The 20,317-nt window shown below is 45.4% G+C and overlaps 1 protein-coding gene across 4 annotated transcripts in view; it reads right to left on the bottom strand.

Moving 5' to 3' along the window:
* DPF3 (double PHD fingers 3) overlaps positions 1–20,317 on the bottom strand; it is a 195,768-nt gene that overhangs the window by 97,996 nt on the left and 77,455 nt on the right. For all 4 annotated transcript variants that reach the window (XR_014220588.1, XR_014220589.1, XM_082226137.1 and 1 more), the window contains exons 2-3: positions 12,032–12,192; positions 223–330 (exon numbers count right to left, since the gene is read on the bottom strand). Coding sequence is in view for 2 of the 4 variants with exons in the window: in XM_082226137.1 (XP_082082263.1) it covers positions 223–330; positions 12,032–12,192 (269 nt within the window). In the remaining 2 variants the exon portion in view is untranslated. The remainder of the gene's footprint in view (positions 1–222; positions 331–12,031; positions 12,193–20,317) is intronic.

Genomic DNA, 20,317 nt, shown 5'->3' with positions numbered 1-20,317 from the left:
TGTGCTCGGAAATGGGAGCCAATGTTGGTCTTTCAAGACCGGTATAAATTACAGCCGCACTTAAATTAAGAATGAATGGGTTTTTCCTTTTAAAAAACGCAATGGATTTAAGCAAAATTATCTGCTTGCAAACAGGAGAGAGGCAAAGACAGAAAGGCAAGTTCAAAAGCCCTGAGGTTGAGCCTGACAGAGTCATGAAGTTACATCGAGAGGAGTACCTACCAGGTTTAATCTCCAGTAACTTCAGCCTGGAGTCTTCAGGAGGATGCAAACGTCTCTTTTTGCGCCAACAACGAGCAGGATACGTGTAGAGCTGACCTGGTGCTAATCCTGAGGGTTAGAAGGAAACGAAAACAACAATTAACACACACACAATTTTGTTTCACTGTCAAATCATCATTAGCCTTGCTAGAATCTCACTCTTTCTTCACCTCTGGAATTATACTTCATTACATCTTGTCTTTGAAGGGTTTTTAGCACCTCTTCAAAATTATAGCCAACTAGAGCCTTGCAAAACTCCTTAGCATCTTTCCATAGCTGGATGTCACTGGATGTAGCAACTGCGATGCTAGATGCCCCAGCACCAGGAGTTAGGGCATATTAATCATGCTAGCAATGGGTCCACAGCATCCCTAACACCACTCAGCTGCACAATGGTATGAATCCAGAACAGCTCATAGCAGGTTGATTTACAGCATGCACATTTGAATGCAAATCTCATGTAGACACAGGGTGTGTTCACATTACTGCCTTGGAGTGTAGTGATTTCCCCCCCTGGTGTGTTTCACAGCTCCCCCGGCCCCGCCACCTGTTCACATCAACATACCTTCCTTAGTGTTTGATTTGTTTTTGTGTGTGTGTACACACCAGGGAACATTGATAGGCAGAGATGTCTTTACCCTATGCAAAGGGTACGCTCACACCTTGGCTAGAGATGAATTACGGACAGCTTAAGGACTGCAACTGATGTGAAGTTGGTTTGATAAACAATGCATCAAACAGTAGTATTTTATAACAACGTACAGCATACAGGACGCGGGTGGCGCTGTGGGCTAAAGCCTCAGCGCCTAGGGCTTGCCGATCGAAAGGTCGGCGGTTCGAATCCCCGCGGCGGGGTGCGCTCCCGCTGCTCGGTCCCAGCGCCTGCCAACCTAGCAGTTCGAAAGCACCCCCGGGGGCAAGTAGATAAATAGGTACCGCTTACCAGCGGGAAGGTAAACGGCGTTCCGTGTGCGGCTCTGGCTCGCCAGAGCAGCGTTGTCACGCTGGCCACGTGACCCGGAAGTGTCTCCGGACAGCGCTGGCCCCCGGCCAATAAATGTGAGATGGGCGCACAAACCCCAGAGTCTGTCAAGACTGGCCCGTTCGGGCAGGGGTACCTTTACCTTTACCTTTACAGCATACATATGCATTTTGGATAACGCCTTGTGAACACTGATTAAAAACCCAGCACTGGAAACGCAGTGAGTGTACAGCCAATGGGAGTGTGAACAAAGTCTAAGCTTGCTAAAGAAAGCTAGTAGAGTTTATCTCTGAGTAGGCATGAGAAGACAGTCTTCTTACTGTAAGATCTACTTGGGAGAACATTGGCAAGCAGCAGTTGCGACATGGTAAGTGGAGGCTTGCCTGGGGCGCATGATGTCAAGATGGGCTCACGGATGTGAATTTCTGAAGTTTAATGCAGACATGGCTTAGGTTTTGTTTTCCTCTGCAGGAGAAACGAGTTTGTTGCTGCATTTTGCAGAATCCAGAGTTACAGCATGACAACTCAAAAAAAGAATCCCGACAAGTTTGTAGACTGCGCATTGAAAATCGGTTAGTTTGCTGCAAGTATGCTCAATAGGTATTAGAAAACCAAGATAAAATGGTAATATGTAAAAAGGTAGCCTTTTAGCAAACTAACCTTGTGTACTGATCTGGAACACTGTATACTAACAATAGTAGCAACAGTGTGACAAACAGTTCACAAAATTGGGGTGGCAAGAAAAAAAATGACATTTAAAATAAATCAACGAAGAGACATTATATAGTCTAGACTTTATGTTCTGCTTTTGGCCAGTACAAAAGACAAATGAGTCCTGCAGGGCTACCTGTTAATTGTAGCATGAGCTGCAATAGGTAAAAGACTGCAAGAGCCGATAAGTACACATGGGTGGAGGTGCACGGGAGCAAAAACTAGGTTAACAAGGTAAGATTTAACGATTTCCCCCCAAAAGCATGGAACCTAGCAGGGTTCTGCGTTTGCTGAAACATCAAAGCACAAAAGCAGCTATCACGTGGGGGACAATTACTTTTTATAGCCCTTATTTAGACCAAGAGATACAGTAGCAAAATTGTAAGCCAACTCTAATTGGGCACCTTCTCAGTCTAATTCTCTTCTAAGCCTTTCTGTTTAAGCATGGCAATCTTAAGGTCAGAGACAGAACCCCCCGGGGAGTCTAAAAAGTGCTCCACTTGGACATTTCCATTTCTAATACCCTATTATTCATGTCCATTCATTTTCTCACTTAGAGGGTGAACTGCTTGGCTCGTGGGCGTGCCACAGGAGCATCGCTGACAGGCACTGAAGAATGCTCTAGTGAATGTGGCTTTGATAATATGGTTGATGCTCTTGGGGGTCATAGTCCCAGCAGTAGATGAAAGGACAGAGCTGGTACTGGCGGGATTTTGTGGTTTTCCTTTCTTTCTTTTTGCAGGAGTTAGTTCTTAGATCTGTCTCTGTCGGGTGACCCACACAGGGCAAAATTTATAATTAAGCAAGAGGAAGCAGCTCTTTTGGCCTGAAGGCAACCTTTGCTTCCATCCTACCTCTGGGTATCATTTCAGAAAGGAGGAGTGGAACCAACCACTATGGGTTTTGATAGTACCTTTCACAATAAAGATTTCAGGGCAGACTTTACCGGATCAACACATTAAAATATTTCCAACTTAAAATATTTAAGAGGCTGGGGGCAGGGGGTTGGAAAGCTATTTTCCTGGCATGCAAATAGTAATGCTGTAGCATCAAGCAAATTTTCCTGGTTCTAAAAATGTTGTCTCTGGAGTCTTTACCCAACTCAGCTCCGACTGTGAGGAGGGGGCTCAGGTTGATTTGCTTTAAAATGCAGACCACATAAATTTCTCCTCCATTCCTACATGGCATCTCAGGTCAAAACCACATAGGAATTTATATTTCAGCAGCAGAATGTTGAATTTAGCTTGGAAATAACCTGTATAATAAATCTTGCTACAACATTGGCTGTTTCTGAGCACAATTCAAAGCGCTCGATCCAGATAAGACTGAAGCACTGTTAGTGGGTGATTCCCTAAACAGGATGGATGGGAGATTGCCTGCTGTTGATGGGGTTGTGCTCCCTCTGAAGGAGCGGGAACACAGCTTGGGGTACATCAGGATCCTTTGCTGTCACTTGAGGCTCAGGTGTCCTCTGTAGTGTGCAGTTGCCTTCCATCAGCTTTGGCTGGTGGCCCAGCTACACCAATATCTGGACAAGGATAGCCTAACTTCTGTTGTCTATGCTCTGGTAACCTAGGTTAGATTACTGCAATGTGTTATACATAGGGCTGCCTCTGAAGATGGATCAGAAACTTCAGTGGGTGCAGAATTTGGCAAGATGGTTTGAGCATACAACACCGATCCTGGCCTGACTGCACTGGCTGCCAATTACCGGTACTTTCCAGGCCCAATTCAAAGTGCTAGTTTTTGACCCATAAAGCTGTAAATGACTCAGGACCACAATACCTCAAGGACCGCCTCTCCCCATATGAACCAACCCAGACCTTGTGATCACCATCTGAGGCTCTTCTTCATGTGCCTCCTCCATGAGAGGTCCAGAAGGTGGCAACACAAGAAAGGGCCTTTTTTCTGCAGTGAAATGCTCATTTCCCATTTGTGGAAAGCTCTCCCCAGGGATGCTCACCCGGCACCTTCATTGCACATCTTTAGGTGCCAGGCAAAAACATTCCTCTTCTCTCAGGCCTTTGGCTAATTAAACAACCTATGGCTTTTTAAACTAGGAGAGGGGTTGCTGTTTTGTTTGTGGTTGTGTTACTTTTTTTGTTTTTATTCTGAAAATCACCCTGTATAAACCACCCTGTGATCCTCAGATGAAGGGTGGTATAAAGGTAAAGGTAAAGGGACCCCTGACCATTAGGTCTAGTCGTGACTGACTCTGGGATTGCGGCGCTCATCTCACTTTATTTGCAGAGGGAGCCGGCGTACAGCTTCCAAGTCATGTGGCCAGCATGATTAAGCCGCTTCTAGCGAACAAGAACAGCGCACAGAAATGCTGTTTACCTTCCCGCCGGAGCGGTACCTATTGATCTACTTGCACTTTGACGTGCTTTCGAACTGCTAGGTTGGCAGGAGCAGGGACCGAGTAACAGGAGCTCATCCTGTCGCGGGGATTCGAACCGCCGACCTCCTGATTGGCAAGTCCTAGACTCTGTGGTTTAACCCACAAGGCCACCCGCATCCCACGAAGGGTGGTATATAAATAAAATAAATAAATAAATAATAAATAAATAAATAAATATCACCTATAAAGCCCTATATGGCTTAGGTCCAGGTAATCTGAAGAACCGTATTGTCCCATATGAACCTGCCTGGCTCTGAAATCACTGGGGGGATGATCATAGCTGCTCAGTAAAGCATAGGACTAGGCTCTTAGTTTTGCTGCCATTAGTGAGAAAGAAATTGGTTTTTTCATGGCATTTAAGATCCTGGTACTTTCCTAGACGCGGGTGGCGCTGTGGGTTAAAGCCTCAGCGCCTAGGGCTTGCCGATCGAAAGGTCGGCAGTTCGAATCCCCGCGGCGGGGTGCGCTCCCGTCGTTCGGTCCCAGCGCCTGCCAACCTAGCAGTTCGAAAGCACCCCCGGGTGCAAGTAGATAAATAGGTACCGCTTACCCGCGGGAAGGTAAACGGCGTTCCGTGTGCTGCGCTGGCTCGCCAGGTGCAGCTTTGTCACGCTGGCCACGTGACCCGGAAGTGTCTTCGGACAGCGCTGGCCCCCGGCCAATAGATGTGAGATGGGCGCACAAACCCCAGAGTCTGTCAAGACTGGCCCGTTCGGGCAGGGGTACCTTTACCTTTACCCTTACTTTCCTAGAACATTAGGCTATATAACAGAAACTCAAACAAGAGTTTCTTTGGGAATATTAGATTCTATTATCTCAGAACGATTTCCAAACTGGGCATAGCCACCACACATGCATATACAGCCCACCACTGAATAAGATTTGACTGTACCAGCCAACTTTGCTTTAAAAAAAATCCCTTTCCATTCCCTGAGGAGAAGTTAGTGCTAAACGATGCCACCATGAAGAATCAAATTTATTGAGAGAGGTTCACCACACACACCTGCACACAACCCTGTGGTGATCTCCCCACCATCATCAGGCTGAAGCAGACTGTGAATATTAGATAGCATGGCTGTCAAGATTGCTATATGTGAAATAGTTGCAAAAACACACATAAAATATTGTGGAGATTATTTCAGCATGTTGGATGCTGCCGGTGGTGATTCACAATTAATGTGACCATGCTAAATAGCTGCAATGTGAAAGAATGACCCAGATATGGGAACCAAGTAAAACAAACAGAACTATTGGCAAGTTTCTAAAGAAATATGTATTTTCCAATATGGACAATGATAACGAGCGTAATGATTTTTTATCCCTTAATAAATATCTCTCTCTCTCTCTCTCTCTCTCTCTCTCTTTCTCTCAAAAGTTCACCATAAGCAAATGGAGACAGGGGTGTCAAATTTTGCAAATCTAACTGTAGCTTTCATTCTGAAGCATTTACACTTCCTGACAAGAGAGGTTTGCATGCAATTAGGCTGGCCCACCCTTTCCTCTCCTCTCAAGGCTGACAAACTCTGGAGCGATTCACAAACAGGTTAGAAATGGCAGCCTCTCTGGAACCAACTGTATCAAGCTACTGCAAGTGAGCTTTAAACTTCTACCCTAGGGTAAGGAGGCTATTTAATAAATCATAAGAATAATAAAAAAAATTTTGTTCTCCATCTGGGGATTCTTCAAAGGTGAGGAACTCCACCAACTGTATGTCCTCTCTGGTCTGCACAGGCTTAAAAAAAAAATCTAAGAACATTTCTATAAGAAAGGAAATGGGCTGCGGTGAACTGAACTACACTGGTTTCCCTTGAATACTAGGAAGAGAAGTGTTTGCGGAACATGGTCTTCAGGTCCACAGTCAGAGGCATCTTGCGCTCCCATCTGGTGGGTGGGAACTAAGCTGCTAGGAGTTCTGCCCCATATTTATCAACCTGTGCTTTGTCACAAATTGTATTATTGGGACAATAGTCAGTAACTGACCCAGTTCATATGCTCCTTGCCACCAACACGACACATTATAATTATTCAACCATGGGCCCCTTCTATAATGTTTTGTGGACATGGTTTAAAAACAAAAAACTGAAGAACCACAGTTGACTATGTTCCCTTGGTATGTTTACCACATAGTTACAGAAAACATTCAGACTCTACAGAAAATATGTGGTCAACCCACAGAGGAAATGCAAGGACTCGCCTTTTTGCTATGACTTCTGAAGGGCCCTATCCCAGCTTTGAGAATATTCACTTAAGCCCATAAGCATGAACAGAAAGTCTGTTGAGGGGGGAGGCAGGAATCCCACTTTATATCATCTAAAAATTGTATGAAAAGAGAGCTCAAGAATGCTATGCTATTTTAAACTGCATTAAGTCCTAGGGCTCTTCCAGACTACTTTAATTGCAGGGATTACAAATGTTGTTTCTTCATCACAACCATATTCCTAAACTGAGTTCAGAAGTGTTTGCGGGCGAGAGAGAAATCCCCACCATTCCCCTGGGGAGTTTCTATGAATTCATAGCTGAATGACTCAACAACCCGCTGTGGCAAAGAAGGAGCAAGGGAAGAATGCACTTGCCACCTAGATGCACCATTAGATGATGCTGTGCTTGACTGGGAGAGCAGTAGTGTACAGACTTGCATGTGAGATTTTGGAGGAAACTCAAGCCTTTTTTCAGAAACCAACCAAAAGTGATCCAGAAGTTCTTAACAATAGCAGAAAAACTTCCCCACTGTGCTTCCTTCCAAGTAAATTCACCCTCCCTCTCTGGGTCTTTGTAGAGTGGGGGTAGACACTTACCAGAATCCATGTGATATCTATGCATTTACCCAGTGGGGCAAATAGCAGCTACAATGCAATGTCACACCAAGTTTTACCACTGGGCTGATAAATTAAGACCTGCACCACTTTACACTGCAACTAGGGGACCACATTACTAAGAGCTCCCCAGACAATTTTAATATATATATATATTTATATATAACTTAGAAAACTAGCATGTAGCCAAGGCTCATCTTTGACATCTAGTTTTCGATGGGCAGTGGTTTTTATTTGTGTGTTTGGAAGAGTATTCAGTCATGTAAGCCAGCACTTGCAGCCTGAAGTGGTACAGGCCAAAAAGATGCTTACCGTATTTTTCGCCCCATAAGACGCACTTTTTCCCCTCCAAAAATGAAGGGGAAATGTGCCTGCGTCCTATGGGGCGAATGCAGGCTTTCGCTGAAGCCTGGAGAGCGAGGGGGGTCGGTGCGCACGACCCCTCTCGCTCTCCAGGCAGCTCTGCGCAACCCTCGGGAGACCGGCCACTCGGGAGACCGGCCACCGGGAGCCGGGGGTGAAGCTCCGCCCCGCTCCCGGTGGCCGCGCAGAGCTGCCTGCAGTTGGGACCAGCGCAGCTCTGCGCCGCCATCCAGAGCGGGGCGCGAAGTCCCACCCCACTCTGGATGGTGGCGCAGAGCTGCCTGCAGTCCCGGGATCAGCGCACTTCTCCCCATCGCCAGCCCCACAAGCTCGGGGGACAGCGGGGAGGCAGAGCGTGCCTTCCCACTGTTCCCCGACCTGGTTCTTCCAGCCCCGCACCTGGGGGGGGGAAATAAAATTTTTTTTCTTTATTTCCCCCCCAAAAAACTAGGTGCGTCCTATGGGCCGGAGCGTCTTATGGGGCGCAAAATACGGTACCATCTCATTGAAAACACAGTCGCAGTACCTCTGAATATATAGAAAAGGTGAGATGTTAACAAAGAGGAACACAGCACCAAGTCAGATCCACCAACTTTTCACAGTACAGTGCTGCCTCGGTTTACAAACTTAATCCGTTCTGGAAGTCCCTTCTTAAACCGAAACCGTTCTTAAACCGAGGCGCACTTTCCCTAATGAGGCCTCCCACTGCTGGTGCCCTTCCACCGTTCGGATTCCGTTCTTAGACCGAGGTCAAGTTCTCAAACTGAGACACTATTTCCGGTTTTGCAGAGTTTGCAAACTGAATCCTTCTTAAACAGGACTGTTCTTAAACCGAAGTAACACTGTATAGATAGATTCTGCAAAAATATTTTTGGGTAGGTATACAGTGGTACCCTGGTTCTCAAACTTAATTCATTCCCAGAGTCCGTTCGACTCCTGAAACCATTCAAAAACCAAGCCGCGGCTGCCGATTGGCTGCAGGAGCTTCCAACGGAAGCCACGTTGGATGTTCGGCTTCCAAAAAAAGTTTGCAAACCGGTTTGCAACGTTCAGGAGCCGATTTGTTCTGGAGCCAAGCCGTTCGGGAACCAAGGCACCACTGTACCCTTAATGGCATCTTCGGAGAGTGGAACTCTTCACACTACTGTGATAGATATGGGGAAATGACATTCCCTACATACCTTCCTCCTGCAGAATAATTAAGACAGAGGAATGCAGTCCTTTATTCAATCTGACAACTACAGGGTCACAAGTAATGTCAAGGCAGCTACTTTTAAAATATAAGTTAATTTACCCTGCTTTTGTTCCATATGACCTACTTGTTTTATTAAATACTAAGAAAATGTTGATAGTGGCAACAGCGGCTAATTCCAGAGATGAATGGAAGCTCGTACTCATAGCCACCACTTGCTCGAGGGCAGCCTTCCCCAGGCTGGTACCCTCCAGAGGTTTTGGACTACAACTCCCATGAGTCCCAGCTAGCATGCTGGTTACAACTCATCTGGTGGGGCGCTGCCACTGCTCTGTCCTTCCCCATTTGCCACAACAAAACACCCATAGGGCACTTGGCTGGAGAAGTCAGCTCTAGGGAAAACATTTGTTTAGGACTGGGCTCTGAGTGCCACCTGTGGCTGAAGGAACACCAGGCACTCTTTAGAGGCAGCTCATACGTTTCAGGCGATGTGGAAACCAACAGCTGATTCATTCACTATGAGCTTTCCCACTTGATCAGCTCAAAGTGACACATGAAGTGGAATGAAATGGGCAAAAAGGCATTGCAAAGTTTCTCCCTCCACCTCTTCTCTCTTCTACAGGGTTGTGAGATCAAAAGTTCAGAAATACCTGTCACTGCAGAGACGCAGTTTCAGTTCTCTTCAGTGTTGTATTGCATCTAAAACCCGAAATAAGGGGCCCATATTAAGTGCTGTAAGGATATCACTCTGGAACAAAGACAACATCCCTTGTGAAAAGACCGGCTGTCTTTAAAATAAGGGGCATTTGGCAATCTCCTTCTCACTTTGAAAGTGCCATTTATATAGCTTTGCACCACGGAGAGTTACATTCTTCTACAACATTATCCATCAACGAAGAATTAGGTCACTCAAACTGAGAGTGGCTGTCTTTTTAAGGTTGGGGAGGCAAAAGTTCCCTGGTCAGAATAGCAGCAGCAGCAACTGGCAGCTTAAAAGCATTGATCTAGAGGAGAAGAATAATGGCAATTGGGGGGGCGGGGAACGCAGATGCAGCACATGTTAAAGTAGGGTGCCAGGATACTTACCAGCCCACTTGGGGCAAGCAGCAATTGTTCCAGTTAATGTAAATAGACATGGCTGCAATGAAGCATTGTGGGGTGGGCGTTTTTTGTTTTGTTTCTGTAGCTGAACACCTTATACTTAACATCCTGAGAAAAAAATGGAAGGGGGGAGGGGGGAGAGAAACAACCCCTCAATCGCCTGTCCCTGTTTCATACCGGGCATAAAGCTTTCAAACTCAAAAAGCTGATTGGGCAGATAACCCCTAGCAGCTACAGTAGAAAGAGGCACAACAGGGATGGGAAATGCCCTACATAAAAATCTGCTTTTCCTTTCCTAATTGACGAGACTGTATGCTAACAAGCAGTCCTACTACACAATCTTGCTAATCTGAAGTAACCTCGTGTTATCTTCAAAAGCAGAGTCTACTGAATTTGGAACAGGAAAGGGATGTGTTGAGCCTAGCCACTGCAATATAATTTCCCAAAAGAAGTATGGTGTTCTTTTTTAAATTCTTCTGCAAACAGAAGTTTAGAAGGCAAGTCCAGGAAGACAGTCATTTCTTACTGTTGCAAGGATCTCCCCAGTTTTGACATGGGCACCACATACGTGAGAATACACGCATGGTTCTTGTTTTTTATCTTCTTTGTTCTCCAGAGTTGTCTCACGATTCAGTGCCTTATAGGGCAACCACAGAAGGTTCTAACCATTTGATTATAAAGGAAATAGCGGGACCCGCAATGAGTTATGTTGTTTATCTCATTAGTGTAGAAGAGTCATAACTCAGAGCTAAAGTGAAAAGTTGCCGGGGGGGAGGGGGGAAGAGAGGAAAGGAGTTATGTGCAGTACTGTGTGAAATTAACCCTCAACTGTTTGCCATGAGATACAGCATTTATTAAGAGAACTGTACGAAAGTAAGGTGATGCAACAAAGGAATGGTTCCCCCCCCCCCGTCGTATAGTGAATATATTTCAAGTGCATATGCTAAAGAGGAGAATGAATGGGAGAGAATTGTTCACTGGACACAGTGCTATTCAGAAGTACAGTGCGTAACACTTGAAGAAAACAATACCCAGAGCCAATCTGTGCATTCAGGTCCCTGGGCCACTTCAGAGTGCAAGTAGCCAGAGGCTGTTTAGTAAAATTATGATAGTAGTAAATTTTATTTAGTAAAATTTGTATAGTAGAAAGAAAGCTGGGTTGCAGCCCTACTCTTTGGCACCTTAGCTTTCTTTGATATGGAGTGTGGTCCCCCAGGACTCTATCCCATACTTTTTCTGAACCTGCAGCAGTGGCTTGTGCCCACTGGAACTACTGGTTGAGGACTGGGCAGTCAGCAGTAAGTGGCACCAGAGCCAATAGCAGGCTGAGTTCTGCAAGGCTGCGCAAGTGCAGCATGCAACTTCCTCCCACTCCGAAACAGCTGGTTTCGATTTTTAAAATGGTGGGGTGTATTACTATTAACATGTTAAACTTTTATGGTATGTGCAAGGAGGGAACAAGGCACTCCCTATCGCTTTCTGAAACGGGCAATGGTAAAGTCACTTTAAAATTGCAAGCACGCCACTAATGCATTTTACCTTCTGAGAAATAAGGTTCATTATTCTCAAGTGTATCAGTAACAACGTACGGATGCCTTTCCCTCGCAACTCTTACTTAAAACCATTTACCATTCACTTTCCATTGCACTTATGCAATGAAGATCAATAGAAATAAAGGGGCTGAGATGATGCTGCATCCAAAGGAAACAACATGTCAAGCAATACTCTCTAGTGACAGTGAATGGGGGCGAAGGAATAATTAGGGCTTCCTCAGTGGAGGCTGGTCTAGTAACGGAAATGGGACAGTGCCCCACCAACCTCAGCCAGCCCTCAGCCAGCCCCCTCCTGCCTCCCAGCCTTCTTAGTTACAGATAGTCCAGGAGGTAGACCTGCCTGTCATCCTCCTCCTCCTTAGTCTCAACTTTGCATTTGTAGAACCCAACAGGGAGGAGAATGGAGACCAAATAGGCATTAGCTGGCTCTGCCTGTCATTGGTTGTGGCTCCACCAGCTGTTGGGCTCCCTGCCTTCCGCCCCACCAGTCCCAATAAGCACCAGTCTCCAGTGGGTTTACTCATCTTCTGCGGTTAACAAAACGAATCCCTTCCAAGCATATCCTTTCCGGCAGGCCCTCCTGAGTGTGGCTTCTCAAAGTTCCTGGTAGCAGAACTCTGTGCGTCCTCCATGCCACTGATAAACAATGTGTACCTGGTCCCCGGTGCCTCTTTTCCATCCAGATGTAACAGTTATTCTGAGCTACACCTGTCTGCGAGTCCAGGAAAGGAAGACGGACGCTGCGTTCAGCACATAGCCGGGAATTGTAGCTGCGACAGTGTTCAATGGCTTCTTTGTAGAACTGGTCCCCAAGTCTGCAGAGGAGGAAGAAGAAGCAGCAGAGGATGAAGCAGTGGACATCCACCTTCCCCAGGAAAAAAAACAAAGCAAAGAGGGGAAAGGGCATATAAACATGTTAGGCAATAATGAAATTATTGAAAAGCATTGAAAGCACACAATTAATTGAAGTTCTCCACACCTTCCCACCCCTCACAGGCCTATTATTCACAAAGGAAGGAAGCTAGTGAGGCCCTAACTTTTAAGAAGGGAGCGGATTGGTGGCTTTTTGTGGGTACACTTTGCAACATGACATTGACACAATAATAGTGCGTTAGTTGTGGATTTACACTGGGCTGTCCACGCATCATTCTGTTCTGTTAGCTGTTTGGTGGTGTGTCTCCAATATTACCACATTACTGCCATCTGGACAGGGACTCTTGTGCTATAGGGCAACAGAAGCAGGACCAAACAAACGCCAGCACTATTTGTGGTATAAACAATTACTGGATTTCAGCAGGCAACTAAGCCACATGCACTGATTGGACTGATAAAGCAGTATTTCTGCCCCAAACTTTTTGCAGGTGGGAGCGGGAACCATAGCAAGATCATGTACAAAAGCCCCAATACCATCATGAGCACAAATAACCATGAATGCACAAGAAAAAGAACATCTGGAGAGGCCCACAGTTTCAAACATGACTGGATTTTCAGTTCCAACATGAACTGAGAATGCACCTAAAAACCTCTGCAACGTTAACAGAAACTCTTGTGTTCGACACTGCAGTTGCAGAAACAGTAGGCCGTGCTATGGCAAGATCCAGCATGAGAAACACACATGTTTTTCAAAAGCATGCAAGTTGGAGGTAGGCAGGTTGTCCTAATTTTAAAATGAAAAAATAATTGAGTTTAAAGCAGCATGTCTGATTCACTATTATGCCTTATTCTTGTAACAACTTTCACCTGACAGGCAATTATGTAGTTTAACAGGAAGCAAGTATACTTGCTAATGCGCTCTCATGCGCACTGAAATGGGCATCAAACGGCAAGCAAAACAGCATGTAATTTGCACTAATGGCTGTCTCAGAGAGTTATTCTCCTAGAGTTATTAGCTGAGATCCTAAACATGGATTGATCCATGGATTGTGAACGCAATGGGAATTCCCTCTGAATGAACAGAGTTAGCATTGGTCTGGGTGTATCTCCACATCAAGGTCTGTTTTTCTGAGACTACGGAAAACCCATCCCTGCTTAGGGCAGTTGTGTTTTGATGGATGTGTTGTGAGAACAAAATGATTTGTACAATTTATTAGTTACAGTCAGGATGTTTACCATTCTTGCCAGTTTCAGACCGGAACTAGTATCCTTGTTAAGCGCTGTGGTGAGGATTTGGCCTAATTGTTAAAGGACTGGATATGGAGAGGGGCTGTACTGTACAGCATTCTTCTCCCACCCTCCAAAAATGAATTGTACAGCATTCTGATAATTAAAAAGTAAATAAAGCACAACATGGGAGAGAGGAAAATGGCTGCACAGAAAGGGAATAAAAGAACGACAGAATGCAGCTTTGAGGAGGGCTGAGCTGCTCTGATTCACTGCCCAAAAGGGACACAAGATCCTGCGGTCACAAGCCCCTTGGGAGGCTATAAAGATCCTAGCCAGCAGGCATCTCCACCACTGCTCAGCACTTCTCATCTACTTGACTGCCTCACCCTCCCTTTGCCTTCCTCACCAATGAAGCTTAAGAGAATGGGACAGGGTGTGGGGGCATATCCTTGTTGCTAAGCAACCACTGGACTGGACATACCGTACGTACCTCCCCCTGCAACCCCCCCCCCACACACACCACGCTTCCCACTGCCAAGAAAACTGACAGACTGAGCAACTAGATAGCAGGAAGGTTGAGAGGTAGAACGAGAGAGAGAGAGAGAGAGAGAGAGAGAGAGAGAGAGAGAGAGAGAGATATGAACTGGGGAGGTGGAGGTGATAGCATGCCCTCCAACATGTCTCCGATGAAAACAGTGATGTCCTATTCCATAACAACAACAACAATTTTATTATTTATACCCCAGCTATCTGACTGGGTTGCCCCAGCCACTCTGGGTGACTTCCAACATACAGTGGTACCTCGGGTTACATACACTTCAGGTTATATACGCTTCAGGTTACAGACTCCGCTAACCCAGAAATATTACCTCCGGTTAAGAACTTTGCTTCGGGATGAGAACGGAAATCGTGCTCTGGCGGTGCAGTGGCAGCAGGAGGCCCCATTAACTAAAGTGGTGCTTTCAGGTTAAGAACGGACCTCCGGAACAAATTAAGTACTTAACCCGAGGTACCACTGTATATTGAAACATAATAAAACATTACTTCTATTCACAGAGTCTCCTAGAGGACACCCTACTACAACATTTCTCCAATGAAAATAAGGATGTCCCAAAGAAAAGAGGGACATTCTGGGATCCAATCAAAAACCAGGACAGCTGCCGTAAATCCGGGACTGTACCTGGAAAATAGGGACACTTGGAGGGTCTGTGATAGTATGAGGAAGTTTGGTCCAAGGAAAAGAGTTTGGAGTGTGAGGCTTGGGGAAAATTTGGCAATTACATATATAGCCATGTCTGGGTAAGTCCATGTTCCCATGCTGAACTGTGTGGTCCTCCTCCTCCAGTCGTCAGCCGCATAGCAACATATGGCATTTTATCAGAAAGCTTATATGTGGGGTGGTGGTGCAACAACAACCCTAATCTGCTTAATAACAGGAGAAGGGCATAAATAGGCCACAGTAGCTGTTAAAAGGTGCACCCACAGAGAGAGAACCTTCTTCTCTTTTATTTCTTCCCTCACTCTAAACTAAATTAAACCCACCGCTTTTCTTGTGGCCTGGTTCCTTCAGCAGCTGCACGGCAGATAAGAAGTTTAACCGCTGCGGCTTTTCCTGGCACCGGAGCAAAGCAGCGGGAAAGAGTCAGGCGAGAGTTTATATTTACGGCTGAATTTGCCCGCCGTGCAAGCGTAAAAAGGCGCAAGAGTCTCACCAGGGCAGAAAGAAAAAGGTAGCAGATATTTATTAGGAGTCTCCAGTAGCCTGGAGGATATGGGAATGTGGGATGAGGGGGGGGGGTGGAACCAGTACCAGAGGAGACATTTCCCTGAGGGACTGCAGGGGGCGGAGGCCTGTATGGCACCAGGAAAGGAGGGGTTGTGGCTGTGGATATGCAATCTGCAGGGAGATGCCAGCCTACTGAGAAAGCTCTTTGCACAGAAGTCCCAGGGCGACTGTCTAGACCCCTGTTTTCAATTAGAAAGTGCAGGCCGGGGGGGGGGGGAGGACGAGAGACAACAACACACAAACCCGACCTGAAGTCTCACTAGAAAGAAATGAAGCTGATTAAAACTGGGTGACACGCACATTTGTTTTATCAGACACACTAACAAAGGAACTAATCAGCAATTTAACAGCACAGCGTCAAATTTCTGTGACTGTGAAAATTGGGATGCACAGTAAGAGAGAGAGAGAGAGGAGAATTTAAGAGAAAAGAGAGCATGCTGAATGAAAACAAACTATCGTTGCTCAAGTTCTGTGTGTACCAAAAATTCCTCCCAAGAATGAAATATGAGCAGTGCCCATCACTTTGTGTTAACAGAAACTAGGGAACAATAAACGACAGTAGCCTTTGCCAAACTGATGCCCTCCAAATGTTTTGGGACTAAAAAAAAAGTCATGCTTGCTGGGGTTGATAGAAGTTTTAGGCTTAAACATCTCCAGGGCACCAGGCGGGCAAAAGTTGAACTATTGCTATCCATTTAAGAATCCCTGCTGCTCACCACTTTAGTTGCAAGGCTAAAAATAAAAGTAGAACTTCAAACTTTAAATCTTTTTGTTAAATTGATGGCATCAAGGATGGTTTAAAATCTGAAAATGCCAGTTTTGCTATGGTGGGGGGAAGTCATATGAAAATCAAAGGGTTCAGTTATTGCCAGCAGTTGAAAAGCCAATAGAGGTCTGAAAATAAGAAATTTTGATTTTAAAGAATTTTTTAAAAAGATGTTTTTTAAAAATGATGTGTCCATTATTTGATGTTATCAAAAATGTTACTATAGCTTTAACCAGAAAATAAATATTTTCATAGAATATAGGCTCTACTTTACCACATTTAGCTTTGTTTTCATCATTCATCACTTGTTCTTATCATCTCTTTCTGTGTTTTAAATTGATTTTGGGGTGTGAGTGGATGCAGAAAGAGGGAGAGAGCATAATTTTTGTGTTGTTGTATATCGCCCTGAGCTTCTTTGGAGGGAGGGTGATTCATAAATCTTTTAAATAAATAAATAAAAAGCATCTGCTCACATTTTGCCAACTTTGGAATATCCAGAGTAACCCCTTGACTTTGAATTTTTTTTAAGAAACTTGAAAATTTCATATATCAGTGAGACTCTATTGAGGACTATACCACCTGCTTCATTTTGTCTTAAATGAAAAGAGACGCTGCAATTATCAGTATCATTACTCCAGCATACTCAGCTTGTGAATGCTGGCAGGATAATATAAGCAAAACGGGGTGACAGAAAAACAAGAGGGAGGTAGCATGAATTTTTATTTATTTATTTAACAGCATTTATATGCTGCTTGAGTGTGGTAAAATCTCTAAACAGTTTACAGGAAATATTAAAATTATCTATAAAAGCTGATCAAAACAATTAAAAACATGTTAAATAATTAAAATTTAAGAAAGATCAAAACACATCAACATCTGCATGTCGACAAGTTTGCCTATACAAAAAATGTTTTAAGCAGACACAGCAAAGAGTAAAAGACCCCGCTTGACGTCAACAGGGAGGGTGTTCCAAGGTGTGGGTGCTGCCCCACTAAAAGATTTCTTCCAATTTACAAGATTTGCGGTACCAAATAAATAAATAAATAAAACCTGAATATACATCCATGACTGTGCTAGCTCCATCTCCTGTCATTGTGGAATGCAGTTATATTCAGTGAGCAGCCTTCTCCAGTCACAGACTCCCCGTGTAAGTTAGAACCCTAATTTTCCAGGGATCTAAAATACACAAAGGTAAAGGACCCCTGGTCAGTTGTCCAGTCAAAGGCTACTATGGGGTTGGGGCGCTCATCTTGTTTCAGGCCGAGGGAGCCAACGTTTGTCCATAGACAGCTTTTCCGGGTCATGTGGCCAGCATGACTAAACCGCTTCTGGCGCAACAGGACACCATGACGGTAGCCAGAGAACACAGAAACACTGTTTACCTTCCTGCCAAAGCGGTACCTATTTATCTACTTGCATTGGCATGCTTTCGAACTGCTAGGTTGGCAGAAGCTGGGACAGAGCAATGGGAGCTCACCCCGTTGCGTGGATACACAAGGAGCCCTACAAGGATAGAAGATTCCCTGCTGCAGATAGTCCCCCTCCACAAGTTGGAGGGCAATGGAAATGGTTATGGAAGGAGAACTAACATACTCATGCTCCCTGCACCCCCTCACCTGTTTAATTAATGTTAATGTTAATGCCTGAGGAGAGTTTTGGTGATGCTTATAACACAAGCCTCTAATAACACCAGTTACACAAAACTGCAGGTGTTAAAATGAAATTGAGAGCTTGCTAAATGCATAGGAATAGCCTGCTAAAGTCTTCCTGCCATAACTCTAGAAAACTCTCTGTGAGTTGGTTTTGTTTTTCTTTTAATGTTTCCCTCAAATTCCTCTAGTTCTGACACCTGACGTTTCCAAATGGGCTACACAACGATGTTAGTATTTTGGTGTGAAACCACCAAAGACATAAGCAGAACTCTTTGTCACAAACAGTGGCGTAGCGTGGGTTGTCAGCACCCGGGGCAAGGCAAGTAATTTGCGCCCCCTAACCCGTGGATTTGCGCCCCCTAACCCGTGGATTTGCGCCCCCTAACCCGTGGATTTGCGCCCCCTAACCCTAACCCCCAGATGTTGCGCCCGGTGCGGCCGGCCCCCCTGCACCCCCCCACGCTACGCCACTGGTCACGAACTTAACAAGTGACCTTAACCAAATCAAAATCTTTCAACTTCATTACGAACAACAGGCTTAGTAGTGAACAGTGGCCAACCAGGTGCCTGTGAGAAACCATGAAGCAGGAACCGAGCAGAAGAGCAGGCCCCGTCCTGTGGTTTCCAGCAACTGGTGTGCAGAAGCATTTCTGCCTCCAACCGCAGACACAGAGCATAGCCCCAGTAGTAAGTACAGTGGTCCCTCTGGTTAAGAACTTAATTCATTCTGGAGGTCCGTTCTTAACCTGAAACTGTTCTTAACCTGAAGCACCACTTTAGCTAATGGGGCCTCCCGCTGCGCCGCCGGAGCACAATTTCTGTTCTCATCCTGAGGTAAAGTTCTTAACCCGAGGTACTATTTCTGGGTTAGTGGAGTCTGTAACCTGAAGCGTATGTAACCCGAGGTACCACTGTATTCACTCAAAGCCATAGTCTCCATTAATTTGATGAATCCTCTTTTAGAGTATTGCAAGTTAGTGGAGGTCATTGTGAGAAGGCTCAAGGCAAGCAAGAGAAATACAGTGGTACCTCTGGTTGTGAACGGGATCCGTTCCGGAGGCCCGTTCACAACATGAAAGGAAAGCAACCCGCAGTGGCGCGTCTGCGCATGTGCGGGTTGCGATTCACCGCTTCTGCCCGTGACATCATTTTGTGCGTCTGTGCATGTGCAAGCGGCAAAACCTGGAAGTAACCCTTTCCGGTACTTCCGGGTCACCGCAGGACGCAACCTGAAAAAATGTAACATGAAGCAAACGTAACATGAGGTATGACTACTATTTTTTACATAGATTCTTAAAATATTTAAGCAGCTTATATATGTCTTTCAATAAAATGAAAGATAAATAAATAACTGTGCAATCAAAATACATCCAAACCCAATTACCATGGCCTTGCTAATAGTCTTCCAACCTTAGGAAGCAATTGAGAAAGTGGTGACAAACTATCTGAAGCACCCATAGTGGAGATCAGGCATAGGGAACATCAGATATGGGAACCAAATGCAGCCCTCCAAGTCTCTCGGTCTGGCTCTCTGGACGTATCTCAGGCTTCATATCCTTCTCAGCCACACCCCTCTCCCAATGCCCCATCTCTCACTGACCTTGCTTACTCTTTCCCTCAAATACTTTTGCCTGGCTGGCATGTGTCCTTGAACTGTGATAATGCCTCTTGTTTGCCTGGATGGAGGATGGATCGGTGAGGGAGATGCGGAACCCTCTACATGGCTCTACACAGCTATAACGTAGCCTATGGCACAAAGATAGGAGTCACATCCATTGCTCTGTCCACTTTTGCTTCTGGCTTCCCCTACTACTGGCCTGTGGCTCCCCAGAAGGTTGCCCAGGGATCCAGGCTTTGGGCTCCCCATCCCTGCTGTAGATTTTCCAGGTGAATCAAGAAGCAAAGCAGCAAGGATGTTTCTTCCAGCTGAGTCGTATATGAAAAAGCAAAGCAGCAAAAATGCACTGGGCATTCGTGAGAAATGACAAAAAGGAAATCAGCCATGCCGCTGCTATCTCTTGATCTATCAGCAGCGAGGCATGGCCGACTGTGAAGTTCTGCCAGCACGGTCAGTACCAAGAGAATGGTGCTAAGCTGACTACACTAATTCCTTTCTAACAGGTCCCAAGAGATGCATAATGGGCAGCTGCTTTTCCTCCCTAGGCAGCTCTCATATATGCCTGAGAGCCACAGGGCTCAGTCCTGTCACCACTTGTCTTTAACATCCGAGCAAAACCTGCCCAGTATCTTGTAAGGTGATTTTGGCTTTGGCCAACAATATGTTGGGGATGTTCAGCCAGTCAATGGAGACCAGTGCTCAAAAGTTTCATATTGCGTGTTAAAAACCCACCTTGTTCCTACACGCAACCCTCCCCTCAAAAAAAGAATTAAATCCTTTTGGTGGTGACTGTTAAAGATCCCATGTCATTGGAAGTGAAACTATGACACATCACCCAATGACAACACAGCCCCATAGATGTCATGCATTAAAACACCACCTTCTGTCTTCAAACAGCAAGGGGAGAAAACCACATTTTAATTATTTTGTTTCCATGGAGTTCTTTCCATTTTAGAGATGAGGAACTAGCATGCTGCTAAAAAAACAACAACAGTGGTCGCACCCACTGTGGTTG

This window comes from Podarcis vaucheri (assembly GCF_965113315.1).
Source record: "Podarcis vaucheri genome assembly, chromosome: 1".
Taxonomy (NCBI): domain Eukaryota; kingdom Metazoa; phylum Chordata; class Lepidosauria; order Squamata; family Lacertidae; genus Podarcis; species Podarcis vaucheri.
Note: the sequence above shows the minus strand (reverse complement) of the source record. Positions and strands in the feature narration are given on the sequence as shown.